Source organism: Helobdella robusta, assembly GCF_000326865.2.
Source record: "Helobdella robusta unplaced genomic scaffold HELROscaffold_5, whole genome shotgun sequence".
NCBI classification, from domain to species: Eukaryota; Metazoa; Annelida; class Clitellata; order Rhynchobdellida; family Glossiphoniidae; genus Helobdella; species Helobdella robusta.
In genome coordinates, this window is record NW_008705254.1 from 3,383,738 (window position 1) to 3,402,425 (window position 18,688).

At 32.1% G+C, this 18,688-nt stretch overlaps 3 protein-coding genes across 3 annotated transcripts in view; 1 reads left to right on the forward strand and 2 right to left on the reverse strand.

The window, feature by feature from the left end:
• Window positions 1–8,482: 8,482 nt before the first annotated feature.
• On the reverse strand, window positions 8,483–14,069 carry HELRODRAFT_189218 (hypothetical protein). The gene is made up of 13 exons (XM_009027297.1): window positions 13,886–14,069; window positions 12,841–13,039; window positions 12,620–12,688; window positions 12,425–12,510; window positions 11,947–12,122; window positions 11,649–11,795; window positions 11,308–11,398; window positions 10,934–10,987; window positions 10,594–10,664; window positions 10,170–10,384; window positions 9,812–10,014; window positions 9,369–9,448; window positions 8,483–9,213 (listed from the first exon to the last, which is right to left on the reverse strand). The coding sequence occupies exons 1-13, from the start codon at window positions 13,950–13,952 to the stop codon at window positions 9,052–9,054; spliced, it is 1,620 nt and encodes a 539-aa protein (XP_009025545.1). The 5' UTR covers window positions 13,953–14,069; the 3' UTR covers window positions 8,483–9,051.
• Window positions 14,070–14,865: 796 nt separating this feature from the next.
• Window positions 14,866–15,308, forward strand: HELRODRAFT_163432 (hypothetical protein; the record flags this gene model as incomplete). The annotated part of the gene is made up of 2 exons (XM_009027298.1): window positions 14,866–15,122; window positions 15,221–15,308. The coding sequence occupies 2 exons, from the start codon at window positions 14,866–14,868 to the stop codon at window positions 15,306–15,308; spliced, it is 345 nt and encodes a 114-aa protein (XP_009025546.1).
• Window positions 15,309–17,670: 2,362 nt separating this feature from the next.
• Window positions 17,671–18,688, reverse strand: part of HELRODRAFT_163433 (hypothetical protein) — a gene marked incomplete at both ends in the record, with an annotated part of 6,293 nt that continues 5,275 nt past the window's right edge. The window contains 2 exons of the mRNA XM_009027299.1: window positions 17,671–17,778; window positions 17,861–18,017. Of these exons, the coding sequence (XP_009025547.1) occupies window positions 17,671–17,778; window positions 17,861–18,017 (265 nt within the window). The remainder of the gene's footprint in view (window positions 17,779–17,860; window positions 18,018–18,688) is intronic.

Below are 18,688 nucleotides of genomic sequence, written 5' to 3' on the forward strand. Positions count from 1 at the left end.
AAGGACGACGTTTGGCTGATGGATGTTGTCTGCAAGGAAAAATGATCATCAGCCGCCGATGTTCGATAGGAATAATTCATTCAAAATAAGGTCTCTTAGAAAGGAACATTTTTCATGAATACAGCGGAATTTAATACTAAGTATGTTATCCATTGTTGTAATGTTTTAGAAATGATTCTAATGTATAGCCTACATAAAAATTACAAACAAATTATACATCTGAAAAATGAATGCTGCCTATTCCTGCTATGTCACGTAACATACGTGCATGTAAGTTCATTAACAATCTTATTTCAATTCCTCACAGCTGAAAGCATTGGTGACAAATTGAATCAAATTCTACTTGACATATTTTGACACAAATTTTTAACTTCTTTTGAGCAATTGCATCACCAGAGGCAATAATATTTTTCATCCATTAATTTAATTTTTTAAAGGGCATTTCAAAAATTTTAACGAAAAAAAATTACTACGTGTTATCAAACGTTGGTTATTATGTTTAAAAAGATTAAATGTAATGATCACCAAATAACGTAACTTTGCCAACTTTACCATTCAAAAGTGAAACTTGGTAGAAACATATACAGTATGCAAGTGTAAAACATAAAAAAATTTTAAATAAAAAAAACTAACTTGTGAATATATTCCTCGTTTACTTGTCGTGAAATTTTTCTTTAAATTTCAAATACAGCAGTATCCAATGATTTTCCAATTTACTCACAACAAAAAATGTTTCTACACAATTTTAAATAGCTGTGTCAATCGAAACGTCAAATTTTTCTACAAATTTTCAGTTGACGATCGTGAGATCAATTTTTTTGGTAAGATGTTTTACTAAAAAAGTGTTAATTTACATGAAAAATAATAGGTATTACAGCTATGTTCACAAACAAGTGATTGAAACTCTCTCACTGAACCACAACAAAATCACTAATGGAAAATTGGAAAATGTCATTCCATGTCTTCCAGCATTAATATCTCCACAATTTTAACATCATTAATTTTCTGACGCTCCTTTATACAACACACAATTTACATCTTTATATAGCTATAGTTTTATATACATACTCCTACATATTAGATGTATATATATATACAAATGAACACATACCTCGATGTGTGTAAATACTGTATATGTGAGTATTGTATATACGAACGCCGGCAAGCAGTCATTCCACACACATGGAGAAAGAAGACTCGAATGAGACGTTACTTTATAGAACATGCATGTACGTACGTACGTACGTATGCATGCATGTTCACAAGTACCAATTTTACGACGTTAATATGCAGTTGTACATAGAAGCACAAATGTACAACACACACACGTACATGCATGCATGCATTCATCTTTAACTGCTATTGTTCCTGCTTTAAATTGAAGAACATCGATCAATACAAAACGAAAATTTTCTGTCAAATAGTTTACTACTGTAATTGCCTCGACTGGAGTTGTAATTCTAGGTTTTTCTTCTTTTCAGGATGTGAGTTAACTTTAATTTTGAGTTTCAACTGAAATGATATCCTGGTTTGTCTCTAATAACTATCACGGTTATTAAATTCATACGTTTGTACGCCTGTAGTAATATAGGCGTTTGAAGCGTGGAACAGTTTAAATTCAATTTTTAAAAGTTCCTAATATAATTATGTTAAGACACGTTCCTTGCTAATTCTATAATTCTTTCCACGTTTTTATGAAATTTTTTTTGGCTTAAAATATGTTTGAAAAATATTTATATTCTGAAAGGTTTGCTACTAGATATTAGAAAAATAATTTTACTTGATTGAAGTTCAAAATAAAAACGATGATTAAAAATCTCAAAAATTTTAAATTGAATACTACAGATGATAAAAAATGTTAATAACATCGGTAGAGTTTTCGTGACTGGTCCTTATAAGCCGCACACCGTTATACGCACTGGAAAGGAGCAAATTAAAACTGCCGAGCGTTGGACAAAACTCTAAATAAGTCAGTATGATACACATCCAGCACTCACTATATTGAAATTATTGCATAACTTGAAGAAATTTTGATGTATTTTATGTGCCATAAAAATCCAAATCTCTGACAAAAAGTGGCAATTTCATTAAGCATCAAACATTTCATTTCATTGTGGAATTCTCTAAACATAATCAAGCAATCGAATGTTTTTTGGTTCATTAAATAATAGAAACCAAATAAAACAAAAATTATAAAAAAAACTCAGAGAAGACAGACAGCAGGCTAAATTTTAAGAGTTTTAACACAAGGGACACTGCAAACCAGAAACAAATGAAGTAAAATCATACGCGGGTGGCTACGCGGCAGAAACTCACTGACATAATATCTGGCATACATCATTGAACAATTTTCACAAATTATGGGCGCGATTGTACGTATTCATTTTCAAATAAATTGTCATCAAACCACAGACATTTTTTTAAATAATTTACATGCATACAGTTGCAAAAATGATTCTAGTTAAAAATGAATTAAATAAAGTGTTAACAAAAATATAGAGTACGTTTGCAGTAATAATTTTTCAAAAAACATTCAAGGTCCTTCTGTTACTCTGTGTTTTTAATATTTCTAGATTTTAATAGGTGTTCATCTTTTTTTTAAATGAAAACATTATAAAATCCAATAGACAGCTATAAAAAGATTAGTTAAACTCACCAATCTCCTGTCTCATACATAACTTATCAGATATCCAAATATTTATCCAGTAAAAACTTCCAATAATGGCAATTTTTGTATTTTTCTTCCTTTTTATCCCTACATCTGTCCTATGAAAATAATTCTTTTCATGTTTCGCACACATGCTTGCCAGATCATTAACTTTTTCCTGGCGGATCGTATAATTCAGCACTAATGTGCCACGTTCTCATTTATAAACAGTGCTTGCTCTCTGCCTCTGAGACTTTTTTAGTGTCCTATTTTTGCTAAGCTTGCTTTAAAGTTATTAGTTATTTTTGCGCATATTATTTCATCATCCAGTTTGTTCCACTCGTTGAAAACTCTGCAGCTGAAAAATTTTTGCTTTATCGATCCTGATCATTTTTTTAAAAGATCTTATATTTATGCCCCTTTGTTTTACTGTTCATCTTTAGTTCATAAAACGTCACTGTTTCCAAATTCTCCTTCATAGTGATAATATTGTATGCCTGAATCAAATCTTCTCTTGTTCTTCTTTTTTCTAAGGTTGTCGAACCACAAACTTTTAATCTGTCTTCATATGGCATACCACGACATTCTTTTATCATTCTCGTTGCTCTCCTTTGAATACTCTCAAGTAAACCTCTGTTCTTTTGTTAATCTGGATTTAAAAGCTCAACACAGAACTCCAACTTAGGTCGAATCAATGCTTTATATAGGTTTAATATGACGATTATATCTCTGCTTTTTATTGTCATTTTTATCATACCCAGAATACTGCTTGCACTTTTAGCTCTAGTTCATAATTATCATCTTTGCATAAAAACAGCATCAAGAAGATTAACTTATTAATTTTGTTGTTGCATGTCAAAATAGTATTTTATCACGAACAATTTTGGACCAAAAACACCAGAATACAAATTGTTTATCTTTTTATTACAAAAACCTTCTTTATTGAAATGATAAAAATCAGATTTTAGGGCTTAAACGATAAAATTTTTCAAGCGAGAGATTTAAGACACAATTGATGTTGTTGGGTAGTGGGTGGGCAGATACACTAACTATAGAGCCATGTATACATACGTCTCTACCACTTTATAATGAGTCGTCATTTCTTTTATTTTTTTTATTTGGGACTGGTACAGCGTCTCAATTTAGTTTCGTTCTACTATTCTGAAGTTATTTTATATTCAGAAGATAAAATCCACGAGGTTCATTACGCACTTCATTGTTTATGTAAGATAATTTTAATTTTTTACTTCCTTCTACTTCATTTCCTCTGCGGTGAAAGTGTTCATTTGCTGAACAATTGCAGACTGATGAGTGGATGATGGTGATTGGGCGATGATGATGATGATGATGATGATGATGGCGTAGTGGTAGTGATGATGATGAAAAGGATATGATGATGATGGTGGCGTGGTGGTGATGATGATGAGAACGATATGATGATGATGATGATGATGATGATGATAATAATGGCGTGGTGGTGGGAATAATGATGACAACAACATGATGATGATGGTGATGGTGATTAGAAGAAGAATGGTAATCATGTGGTAAAAGTTGGCCTAATAAATGATAAAAAAGTAGCACCGGATGTTTATGAGTTTGATATTGAAATTGATATTGAAATATTTTTCAGAAATTGTTTGAATTGGACTCTGCATATTTCATTCACCTACGTGTATGATATAAATGCAATCAATGTTAAAAAACTTCCTTGAAACTTATGCTTCAAAACGTTGCGTGGTTTTGAATGTTGCAGGATGTTAATTAGTACCTACGTAAAAACTGAGCTAGCTGTTGCAACGATTGCTCTATTGAGTATCACCTCCGAATTTATTACCAAATTTTTATGCTTGCTGTGGAAATGTATTAATTGTCCAAAATTGTTGATCGCTATTCCATCGGAGTCCTGCTGATGTATTGCCAACATTTATAGGATCGATACTCTTTTGTTCTAATACAAATTACCAATTTTTTTTTACATTTTTTCCTGTCCCTGTGTGTGTGTGTTTGTGTGTGTGTTTGTGTCTGCGGCATGTCTTTTGTGCATGTGTGTGCGTGTCTGTATTTATTTATATATTTATATTATATATTTGTATATGTGTGTATGCGCAATTTGACATAGTAACTTTCCATGAACTAAAAAATTTTCAGCATACTACGAATTAAAAAATTATACATATAAAACATTTGAAAAATATATTTGGACATGCTAAATTTTTTCAACACTAACTAATCAACATAACTCAGGCCAGAATATTTCTATAAAATTTTTATTCAAGTTAGGCATGGTTATGAGGTTTGTATGATTTTTTCGTATTCTGCGAATAACGGCACGAGACTCAACTTCTACAGTCACACGGCAGATGTACGTACGCATTCAAATCCGCAGAATGGATCATTCGAATATTACTGAAACAAACGAATTAAAATAAAATGCTGATAGGAATGGCAAACCTCTGGGCAAAACTTCTAATTATATATATATAAACCATAATCACAAATATAAAGCAAATATTCCATTGTGTCATGTTAAATCGTGAAAAATCTATTAAAAACATCAGAAAAAATGATATTTTTCATGTAGGGGAAATGAGCGCTACATAATTAATTTCTTCCACTCGGTTTACATCGCCGTTCATCTCCATCGCTACATTATTTAATCACCCAGTCGTGCTTAGAATGGCCAAACAAAATTTTAACAACTTCTCCATGAAAACCTCATCTTAGTATCTTCAGTCTCAACCGTTTTCGTCACTTTGCCACCATCTTCATCATCATTCATCATCATCGTCATCATTCATCATTCATTCATTTCTAATTATCATTATTATTTATCATTATTTTAAAAATTATATGTTGCGTGTATTTGAACTTTTTTTCAAGTTTGTTTATTTTTTATTACCCGAATATGATTTGACTAAATTGTCTGAAAATGTCATTATCACTAGAATTTTTATCATCATCCATGAAATTGTCATAATTTTCACCATTTAAATTATCATCGTAACCATCCTTTTAAAATCATTATCTTCTCTAAATGATTAAATTTATCACCACTTTTAAAATTAAAGCTTCTTAATTTTGTCAAAAACTACCATCATCACCATCATCTCTAGAGTTATCACCATCATCACCATCATCTTTAGAGTTATCACCATCATCACCATCATCTCTAGAGTTATCACCATTATCACCATCATTTTCGTTATCATCGACCCACTAACCACCACTGCTAGCTTGTCATCTTCTATCTGCTTAATACTCAGCAGCCCACTACTAAATTGGAAATTCTTCGATGAAAAGATGTTTGCTGTTTTGTTGTTGTGTGTTCTCTGAGTGCATGTGTATGTGTGTGTGTGGATTGTGTGTGTGGCGATTGTGTGTGTTGTTGTTTATGTGAAATGTGCTGTTGTTGTGTTGTTTTGTGTTTCGTTTCGTTATGTTGTCGTTGCTATGTTTTCTTTTATCATGTCGTTGTGTTGTTTGTTGTTGTCGTGTGTCAGTTATGTGTGTTGTGGTGATTTGATGTGTGTTGATGTTTTTTTTCATGATGCCAAAAAATTTGGCAATGACGATGATGACGAGAATAATTATACTGATGGTGACCTCCCATCCAGCGGTTGATGCAATTAATGTGATGACGAGTTAATCGTGTCAAAACAACTCGTCTGCTCTGATTAATGATGCGAATCGGTGTGGCGATAGTGTTATGCTATCCATGCCAAGCCTACTTCCATAACCACACCTGTACCTATAATGAACATTTAATGTATATGACCAGCTGGTTAGTTTGATTTATGACCAGTATGGCCAGTTACATATGACCAGTTTGGCCAATTTGTTACATATGACCAGTTTGGCCAATTTGTTACATATGACCAATTACTTAGTTTAACTGTCCTGTCACTAAGCGCTCGATTTCAATTAATTTAGAGATTGACGCTTAGATATTTTACACAATTTTACATTGATAATTGCTTAATCTTAATTATTTTAATATTAATTTAATTTTAAAATAACAAAATTTTTATGTTACAACGATTTTGGTTTGGAGATTGAAAGAGTTGTAATAATGTAATGTAATAAAATGTAATTAATTAAGAAGTATGGGATTAAAAACTGCACATCTCACTCAAGTGAAATTGTAAGAATATCTTTTTTGTAACAGAGCGCTATTTGAACATTTGAAAAAAATTAAACAACTGGAAGAAGTAAAAAATCAAAGAAGAAGTGAAGATAAATGATAATTAATTAGTTGATCAGAAGTGACGACGATGAAGGCTGCTGAACTCCTCAAGTTCGATAATGCGGAACACACATGCACGCTGCAATGAATGATGGCATTTAAAAGCATCCTCGGTACATCGTTAGAGCCGAGCTGTCAAAACATTCACAACACTTTCAACCAACATAATCTCATGAGACACCTTCTTTTTACATGCTAAAAATTTCTAGCGTTCCCTTCTGATGTAACATTTCAGTCCATTTACCTGTGCTTTGTTCAATGCAGTGCGAGCAAATATGCAATATTTAATTAAAAAAAGAGTTTTTAATTATTATTATTCTGATTAACGAACCGGTAATTGTTAGTGTTACCAAACAACAACAATAACACACGTTTAGACGACATTTTCCCCGAGATCGGGGGTTGCCGTTTGGCTACCTATGATGAAACCGAAATACCCCTCGACGCTATTCTACCGGATACTGAGGGTCATTGTCACTTCTGTCATCATAAGTAATTTATTTGGCTAATTTTTACGCAGGACGCCCTTCCTTACGCAACCACAGTTATAAGCGGTGGGCCTAACCTTTGATGATCCAACATCACTCACAAGGCAGTGAGGGTCAGTTTAATGTCATAACCAGGACAGTGTCATAACCAGGACAGTGTTAGTGTTACCAAAGTATTTGAAAAATGAAGCAGCAGAATTTTATTAGATATTTCAGCGAGTATAATAGCCTAACTACCTAGCATCGTGGTACCTGATATAAAACGAATAATTTTTCGTTCCATTCATTGGAAGTCGTTGGTGAAGTGCTAACTTACATGCAACGCCAGTTGTTGCTGTTGTTCATAATTATTATGGAATAACGGAATACGTGTATTTATTTTATGCATGTGTCGTTGTTCAACGTTAAAATAATGTGAATAGTTTGCTTATTATTGTTGTTGCTGCTTTCAAATGTTTTTCAATATTCCGTCCCATATAAGCAAATTGTTTTTACATAAAATTTTCTCATCGACGAAGTAAAACAAAAACAATTGTAGAGCACACTTGTTCTTGCTAAATTACAATTCAGACGATGTTTTGCCTAAAGCAAATATTCAGTGGCCAGTTTCTACATCCCGAGCAAACTCTTTTTGATGTGAGAAGGAGCCACGCATATTTAGAAGCGATCAACTTCAAGTGCCATCGTCTGCAGTCCCAGTCAGACACGTTCGTCCTCTTTCTATTTCAACTTTTCTTGTGTCGGTATAGCTTATCTGGGGTTGGTTTTGCTCAATTATTTCTTGAGTTTTTAAATATATCAGAATCCTATATTGAATATTTTTTATTTTGTGAAAAAACTATTTGCATAAAATTATTTATTTGGATCAGATCATTTTCTAAATTAAAATTTAAGATTTGAAAATCAACCTTCATTATAGTTCAAATTTCGCTACTTAACAGCCAAAATTAAATCAACCAATGTAGTTTTCCCAGATTCTTCGTTGGCAAACACTGTTTAGCATGTGAACAAATTAAATGAACTTAAAAACTGAAGACCATTTCACCTAACTAACAAACTAAGCACGAATTCGCTCAACATTTCTCTTCATTTTTAAGAAAATTAACAGAAAAATAGATTTTATTATTTTTATAAAATTAAAATCAAAACGGTGTGAATGTGGTGGAAAAAGTTGTTAAGGAACGATGAACGTGCTATTGTAGAACGAGTGTATAAAGACGCTCGCAATAGACAATATACACAGAGCATTCAATATTTATTAAATAAATTCGGTTCGCAAATATAATAATCAAAAATAATTTACATTTATTACAAACGATGACAAATCAACACACGCTACATACACACGTAACGGAAGAACGGCACGAAACCAATGTACAACAGCTTACATACATGTACCTGTGAAATGAATAATAAATAGCCTACAATACGATGCGACAATAGACAGACAATAGACAGAACTCAGCGTTAGGTAGAAACATCTGAAACGCGCAATGTTTTTGATAGATGTTACACCGTCTGCCGACAATTTCCTACTCTGGACTGAACACGGAAAAAGTCAGAATCACTAGACATTTACAGAAAAACAAATCCTTCCTAATACGACAGCTGTTTAAGTCACCCATTGCACACAACACACACACACACATACACACACACTGTCCCCATCATTATTTCTCCTGTACAAAAACAGTTTCCATAGGAAAGAGACCGGCTTCCTTGAGAGTTCGCTGACGGGGGTCGGACACATCAACGACTCGTTTCGGGAAGTTGGTGACGATTTCGTGATCCTCAATGTTGTAGCCGTGTTCGGATATGTAGGACAGCAAGGCCTGGGTCATTATCATAATTTACATATTGTTAACTATACACCCACACAGTAACCACAATCACCAAATCATCATCATAATTATCATAATCACGTAATCATCAAAATCACGTAATCATCATCATAATCACGTAATCATCATCACCATCATCATCATACCTGTATCTTGGATGTGCACGGCCATTTGATTTGTTTGCGATCGCCATCTGGGAGCCTCACTATCAAGGAGCTGACCGGATCTGCGTGGATCACGATGGTGACGATGATGATGATAGTGATGATCATGATGGTGATGATGATGATGATAGCAACGATGATGATGACGATGACGGCGATGGTTATATTGTTGAAGCTGGTGGTAATTGTGATAATGATGATCGTGTTGTCGTGTATTGGATTGGTTGTTATAAACCATTGGAACATCGTTACGAATACAAAATGATAATTACCTCGTAAGATGTTTTCTGCGATGAGCATTATTACATAAATGATTTCGTAAAAAATTCAAAAATTATTAAGATTTTGAAACTGGCAAGCAACATAACATGGTAATAAAATGCTACTCTATCTGAAAAAAAATAAATAAAACATGAAGCACTGACCACTAGGCAATCCCAGGAACTGTTGATGTGAAATCTGTTCAGCTGTGGCCGCCACATCGACGTCTGGCTCCTGCTGGCAGCATGCATTCCACGGAATGTCCTTCGGTGCAGAGGCAGAACTGGTCGAAGGGGACAGCGGAGACGATGCGGAGAATGAGGTAGCTTGCGTTGGTGACGAGATTGAAGAAGTGGATAAGGATTGCCTGTCGGAACTAAGTAGGGTAGATAACATTTTAAATATTTTTTTAACTCAATTGTTTCATCATATTCACAGGCTTCAAACAAATACAGATGTAAACACGACAAAAAAATCAATAGCAGTAAAAGTAACGGATGAACAATGAAAAAGTTTAGAAACCTGTTAGCAGGTTTGTTGCTCGCCGGCTCTGAATCTATGTAGCCGTCTTCATCACTATCTTCATCGTCGTCACTGCTGTCGGAATCGAACTCAACGACGTGTCGTTTGGCAGGTCTGGTAGGAGTAGGTGTCATCGTCGTCGATTTGTTGTATCGTATGGACGCTTCAATGGCTGCCCTCATCTGGCTGTCCTCGCTGGCGTCGATTAGGCTGTCCTGTGGTTAGTTACGATGTTAAGTTATTCCTGTTGAGTTGTTGCATTCGCGGAGCGTATGCCGTGCTGAGCTGTGTTAAATTTATAGAATGGAACAGCCCAAACAACTATTGTTCCAAACAATTATGTACAACAAGTCAAACTGTTCAACAAAATTGAAACAAACAAAAAATAAAAAAAGAGAACAAGAATGTACAATTAGATGCTAACACTCTTTTTGCTCTTCTTGGCTGGTGGTGAATCGTCGCATGGGTGGTTGTGGATCTCTAGGAACTCGTTCGCTAATGAATTTTCAATTGTATATTTATTTATTTATTACAACTAATTAACATCATTTATTCATTTTTTATTGTTAATTAACATAAGTAAAATAATCTTTTATATATGTAAAAACACAAGCTGAATGGAGCAAAATTGAAATAACATTATCAGGAAATTACCAGATCTCATAGCACAACTATTGAATAACCAGTGCCAAATGACAAATTCAATAACAATAAATAATTTTAAAATAATAAATTAAGAAAAAAAAACAGAACTAGAAACAAACCATGACTAATGAACGTAGAGGCATCGACCTGGTTGCATTGGAAGAGCAACTCCCCTGTTAATGAAATGGTTAGAGCAAAAAATATAAAATTAAGCCCATAGAAGTGCAATATTTCACATCTTCGTACCAAGATTAATTATATTATACAGTTATATATTAAATTATAGTTATATATTTTAAAATATGTAGTTATAAATTATAGTTATATTATATAGTTCAAATGCATCAGTTTTTATGCTATGAATTAATAATTTTATCCATCAAAAATATTAATTTTCAACCAAAAATGACATCATTATAACCACCATGGTCACAATGATCACCAAAATCATCACCTTCACCACTAAAACAATCAATACTCATCATCTACAGACCTGTCCTAGGGTCAAGGAATGCGAGGTAAGGCCAGTCGAGGACCCTGTAGAACTGCATGTACTTCATGCCCTCCAAGCCATCAGAATACACCTGCAAGTGCGTTTATTATTATTACCGTTATTATTATTATTATTACAATAGTGATAATTATTAAAATTATTATTATCATTATTTTGTTTAGACCGATAGCAGTTGAAAAACATGTATTTACATTTGCTTGCATGCAATCAAACAAAATGGAAATCTACTAAAAGTAGCCTAATCATTTTATCAACATTTCAAGCCTGCATACTAGTATTCATAAGCATGGTATTTATAACAAAAGGAGAGCCCTACAAACCTGCCAGAAGATGAAGTTGTTCTTAACAATGTCCTTCACATCGACCGAACTCCAAACATCTCTGTTGAGCACCTGGCACGGAAACTCCCTGACGTTGTGCACGTTCACCAGCAGCCACTTGTTCTCACTCACTCCTCGCTCTTTTGCCTTTTAAAATATTTTTGAAAGGTTCAATTGCTTAAATAAAAATTTGTATTTTTAAATTCATTTGTAGGTATAGAAATTGTACAGCTTTATAATTGTGAGAGAGAGAGAGGGGGGGGGAGAGACGAGAGGGAGCAGAAAACAAAAAACAAACAGCAGTGAATGTTCCCTTGAAGATGAGATCAAGAGGAGGTCTGAAGAGTTCGTCGAGTGTCTGCCTCCTGTTCTGGTAAGACGATGGTCCCGGTATGGCATCCCAGTTCTCTTGTGATTCAGGTATCGTCGGATGGGCGGGTTCTTCCACGTGGTGCCCTTCAAACATTTCAATGACTAAATGCATGATCAACAACGTGATTGTTGAGCAGAAGTAAACAAAAAGTTGGTGTGAATTAATTATGTCAATATATCATTATTTAATTATTTAGTTATTTTATGAAAAATTAATTCTAAAAAATTAAATAATTAGAAATGAAATTAATTAAAAAAACAAGACATAAATAAACAAAAAGTTGATGTGAATAAATAAGTCCACTATAATATTGTATAGTTATTTTATGAAAATTAAAATCCAAAAAAATATGATAAAAAATAAAAATTTGATGAATTAAAATGAACAAGAGAAGAAAACATACGTGACTCCTCGGAAAAATTTCTCATCGGGTCAAAAACTGATGAGGCCAGTCGTCTTCTGTCCATTCGAGAAGCTGATAAATATGCTTTTTTAAATCAGAAGTTTCAGTTATTTAGTTAGGCTCTCGGTGAAGTAATTAAATATTTGTTTAATAATTTTATAAAATAGCATTAGAAGCAAATGAATAAGCATACCCATATTGTCCTCCTCGTCAACCAAAGTCTCGCTCCTTGCTGGAATCGGAGCCCTCACCTCATCATCTCCACTGTCAAACAATCATTCAAAATTAATTTACATTTAGTATTATTGTATAAAATATTTCAATTAATAAATAAAAAATACATTTTAAATAAAAAAATAATTTTTATTCCAATAAATTATTACACAAATTTTTCAAGGCAAATAAGAAAAACAAACTTCAAGCTGCTTCTGTTATTGCCATTGACATTTTCCGAGTCGTCGTTGTGGTTGCTGTGAATGGGCGGTCGAGCATAGTTGCCACCGTTGGAAAAAGTTCTGGGTGCCGGTTGACCGCCATCCAGGTACATTCCAACGGCCGCTTCCAGGTTATTTCCACATGCATCGAGGAAATGGGTTGCCTCTTCTAGAGTTGCGCCTATTGAATCATTAAAATAGTTTCTCTTAGAGCTATAATAACTCAATTTATTAAGGTTTTTATTGAAGCCATTTAAAAAATTTAACATTCTAAAACATTTTAAAAGTAAAATTACTTTAAATTAAATTTATAGGTATATTAGTTGTTCTTAGCCAGATGTATGAAAACTAATATACCAGCCTATCAATTTTTATAACAAAGTAGTCAAGAAAATGAGAATTTGCCTACATAAATTGCTTTAATTAAAACTGTTGCAGTATACATTATAAAAAATTTCAGAGTAGCGAACCAAGCTTAATTTTTATACAAAGTATTTAAGAAATGGGAAATTATTTACGAATATGCTTATTTATAATTTTAAAACATTTTCAATATTTTTTTAATATCATGAATAAGTACTATAATGAATAAATAAATTCATTGTTGATTTTTGATTGAAAAAAAAACTAATCATTCATTCATTTGTGTTGTAATTATTAAAATGTATGAATGAAGTAACAATATCAATAATAATAGTTGGTAGTTGGTCAAAAATTAGCATCAGAAAAAATTTGATTTCTGTTCAGTTCAAATTGAATTCATTCAAACAACTTTTCATCTTCATAAACATAATCATTTTTCATGTCAAAATAATTTATGTTAGGGTCTGAATAAACCATGAAGCGAAGTTTACAAATTGCATGGTAAAAAAAATTTAATTGATTAAATTAGAAATGTTTTCATAGATTGAATACGCAAGTAAAACAATGGAATCAGCCATTATGAGCACTGATACTACCATACTGGAGAAGAGTAAAATTAAATCTATTACAAAAATTAATCATTAATGATAATAAATCTACTAACCCGTAACCATGCAGAAACGACTTGCAACGTTTTCTTCCGAATTTTCAATTTCCGAAAACGACGCCATTAAAACTTTAATTCGCTAATTAAATTTCAATGAATTAGAAAATAAAACCCACTTTTTCACTGATTCAACAAAACAGTTTTAGATTCCGAATGCGTTCACTTTTCAAAAATAAATAAGCTATCAAAGACTACGTATAGCAAGACTTGATCGATGTAGACTCCTGTGGAGAATGTCGAGCAAGGTTGTGAACGAGTGCAAGGACTCGTTTATTTATACCCAACCGGACAAAGATTTTACAAGCTGTACGAATATTAAAGATCAAAAACATATGAATAAATTATATTTAATGGCGTTGTAAACTTTTCTGTCTATGGTTCCATAATATACATGGATATATATAATTATATATATATAATTATATTATATATATATAATAATAAATAATATTAATAATAATAATAAATATAAATATAATTATAAATATGGATATAATTATATCCATGATCATATATCTTTATAGTAAAGCGTAGACACTATAACAAATTTTTTTTAATTATTTTTATGAAATAAGTTTGCCGATTGCTTTTTTGTAACATGAAAGCCAAAATTAGTTTGGCGGCCAAGACCTTATACAATATTACGGTGTATATTTTGTATATTTGTGTAAAAGCTTAAGATAGATGCGGTTTAACATATTTATATTTTAATTTAAGCTCAACGTAATTATACTATCATGTACACTTATATCTAATTAGTTTAATAGTTCAAATTAATTTGAAATGAATTTATTTTTACAATCATGATCGGAACATGAATGTGCTCTTTTGAATTGGTCGTATTTTTCGATATCTTTAGTTAATTTACGACGTTAATATTTAAGGACATCTGCTATAAAAAAAAACCCATTATAATAAGTTGTTGGGTCAGTGATGCTGTAGAACAATCCAACTGTCGTTTCATGATTTCTGTAATAATGTCGATAAGAATTGAGCTGACGGGTTTTCGAAGTCTGTCGAATATGTGGCGGGTGGTTTTGAGTGCAAGTCAAACTGGTGACCAGCGAGGTGCTCTTCATACTGATGACCAGATAGCTGTTTCATATACAAATCAAACTGATGACCAGATAATTAGTTCTCTTCCAAATCAGACTGATGACCAGCTAATTTCTTTACGTGCAAATCAAACTGATGACCAGAAAACTATGACGCATGCAAATCCAACTGATGACCAGTTAGCTACTACACAAGTCAATCAAACTGATGATTTGCTAATTATTTCACGTGCAAATCAGTAATCATCAATTAACCGCTAATTAAACTGATGACCAGGAAACAACGGGTAATGATCGTCAAGCGGTTACATTTAAAGGGCAAAATGTTTAGACAAGCCAAATGCAACAGTAACGAGTGCAAATAATGCTATATTTTTATTATATCTTTTAATCTTGCATTAAATGACTGCCAAAAATTTTGAGTTTACGATTTTATTTTCTTCATCTTATTGAATAAAGTTGTTTGAAACTATTTTAAATTCAGTGTCTTATATTCAAATACAATCTCGATAGCTAACATTCGGTTATAATATTATGGATCTCGATGAAGTAGAGTTCGAATGTCGTGTGGGATTGATTTGAGGAGGTCATTCAAAATTCATAGTGTCATCAGTATAAACAGTTGTTAATTTATTCACGAATTAACAACAAACTATCATTAATTTAGCATAGTTTCAAACTTCGTATTGTAATTTTTAAAATGGATTTTTTAAAAAACCAAGTGAATATTATGTTATCGTGAGTCAAGATGCACAGCTTCATGATCATTAAAAACCATCGAGACGGGCTGATTGAAACGTCCATGGCCCATCAGTTTGACCACCTCCTATAATAGGGTAGTGGATGAGTAGATGAATAGATAGATACTAAGATGGATAGTTAGATGGATAGATAGGCAGGTAGATAGCTGTTTCTCATCACTGAACTGTCTTTTAATCGTTTATCTTAACAGAACATTCCTGGCTCTTTTTGTCTCGCTTGATAGGAAGAAGATGTAAATCATGTTAAATTTTTTAAGATTATTGTTACTATAAAGACTTTTCGTTTAATCATGTTTTAAAATGATACAATCAATAAATTTACTTAATTTAAAAAATGTTACTACTGTGAATTCAGTTTCTAATAACTTTTTTGAAAGTTTTATTAAATATTTTTCTTATTTTCAAAGCTGTTTAAGGATTATAATAAATGAACTTGTAAAATAATTTATTTTCCACATTTTATATGAATTTTCTTCCATATTCTCCATGTTAAAATTTGAATTTGATGAAATCCCTAAATTTTCATCAATTAATTAAACGCAGTTTTTATTAACTATGTTACGAAGTAAAATTGTTAGTCATATGTACATTAAATGCTACAAATTTTATTTGTTTCAATAATTTAAACGTTCAATATACTTATAATTGTTTTAAAAATTAAAATTTTTCAACTGTTCATTGGAGTGAATTTTTCCATCTAATTATAAAATATAATACACTACATTTAGGTATAGAGGAATCATATTTTAAAAATATAATTGTTTGAGTAATAATCTTTTAACATACAAAACACATAACATTCAATTGCATAAAAATCGATCTTCAAACTATGGAAGATGAAGAGTATTAAAATTTAAATGAAAATTAACTTATACATCTTCATGTAAGCCAGTTTGTACGTGTTAGTGTGTGTGTGTGTGTGTGTACAGGTGTATGTGTATACATACTTGTACATATGTGTATGTGTATGTTTCAATTTATTTGCTGAAATATTGATATAGTATCATGTTCAAGTGTGGAAGATGGCATTGCAAATATTTTGCATCCTGAATGTCATTCATTTATGAACGTACCACAATGTTGTGAATCTCAATTTTTAATTTGGATAATAAATTTACAAACAAATGAAACACTTTTCAGGCTTTGTTTAAATTTTATTAAAAAGTAGAAACAAAATGATGTTTTTTTTAAATAAAATTGTTTTTGGATGACAAAATTGAGAAATCTGAGAATTCCTTTCGTCAGCTTGAAATTGTTCACATCGAGATATGTTATGCTTATTTAAATGACACACGGAATACGAGTAAATTTTTTAAAATCTAAATAAAAATTAAAAATAAAATGAATAAATAAAGAAATAAAAAAACGGGAGAGAAAAATAATTCACAAATGAATATTCTCCATGTTAATTTATTCTCATTAATAAAAGTAATTATTATTTGTGATTTGAGTGGCATTGTTGGAGCTTCATTGAAATTAACCATAATTTTCGGTTTCTTTTTGAAATAAAGTTACTTATTTAAATTTAATATTTGTCTTAAATTATTATTATTACACAAAAAACTTGTTTAAAAAGCTTACCATATAACATATTTCAATAATGGTTCATTCAAGTATTCTCTATTTTCCATTATGTTACATTGCTTGTCACGGATTCAATTGAAAGCACTTCATGATAACTTAATCGTCTAAAAGTTTTAAAGCGTCTTAAACAGTGATAATGTTTAAGTTTGAAACGAGCAAAATGCAAGTTGTTTGAAAATTTTAAAATAAAATTATGGAACAAAAAATTATATACAAGTCTTTATTTTTCGTCGCCCGATTTGCTTCGTGTGTTCCTTCAATATATAAGTTGATAAGTGTCGAAACTTTCAACAAATGAACGTCAAATTAAATCTTCTTTCGCGATGTAAATTTCAGTTGAGAATGATGGCATTAGGCCTTGTCGATTGGATATTAAAAGTGTTCATTTGCTTACAATGATATGGATGACTGCATAGTTTAATGGTTGTTTTGACACGATACCCAATGGTAAACATAATGAACGTTGGATATGTTGATGCTGTTGAGATTGCTGAAGTTTTTGTTTAATTTCGTTGTTGATGTTTTTGTATCTGTGCTGTTAATAAAGTTGATTTTGTTGTGGTTGGAAAAACTTTGGTTTTGGAACAGATGCTGATGTTTTTGGCAATGATGATGGCGATGACGACGATGGTCCAAGGGATGACGTGTTTGTTGATGATGTCAAGTTTAACGATGATGATGACGTTGCTATGATTGAAGTTGACGGTGATGCAGAATGAGAATCTGATGCTAATGATGGTGATCGAAAGCATGGTGGTGACGTTATTGATGATAATAATGAAACTGTTATACGTGATGATGATGACAATGATGGTGATGATGATGGTGACAATGATGATGGTAACAAAGATGATGATGATGATGGCGGGAAAGAAGTGGAAAAAGGAATAGATGATGATAATAACAACGAAGGCTGCGTGTCTATCGGCATTGATGATGATGGTGAAGATGATGGTAATGATGATGTTATTAGAATTCTTGTTGCTACTGGTGTCATAGACTTTGATGTTGTTATACTTAAGAAAGATGATGATGACGACGACGAAGATGATGGGGATTTCGGTGATGATTGTCTGGATGATGGTAATTTTGGCAATGATGAGGGTTTAGTTAAGTTTGTAATATTATTTGTGGCTGTTGAAACAAATTGAAGTGTTTCATTTTCCGGTAGTGTTGGAATCAAGGTGTGCACAGTTGAAATTAGCGTTGTTGTTTGATATATTGATGTTGTTGGTGAAACTGCTGATGTTCGTGTTAACGATGTTGTTGTTGTTGTTGCCGTTGTTGATGTTGCTCTAATTGATGAAACATTTGTTGATGTTACGAATGACGTTAATGTTGTTACGGATGTTAAATTTGTTGCTGGGGCCATTATTAATGTTGATGTAAGATGGGCTGAT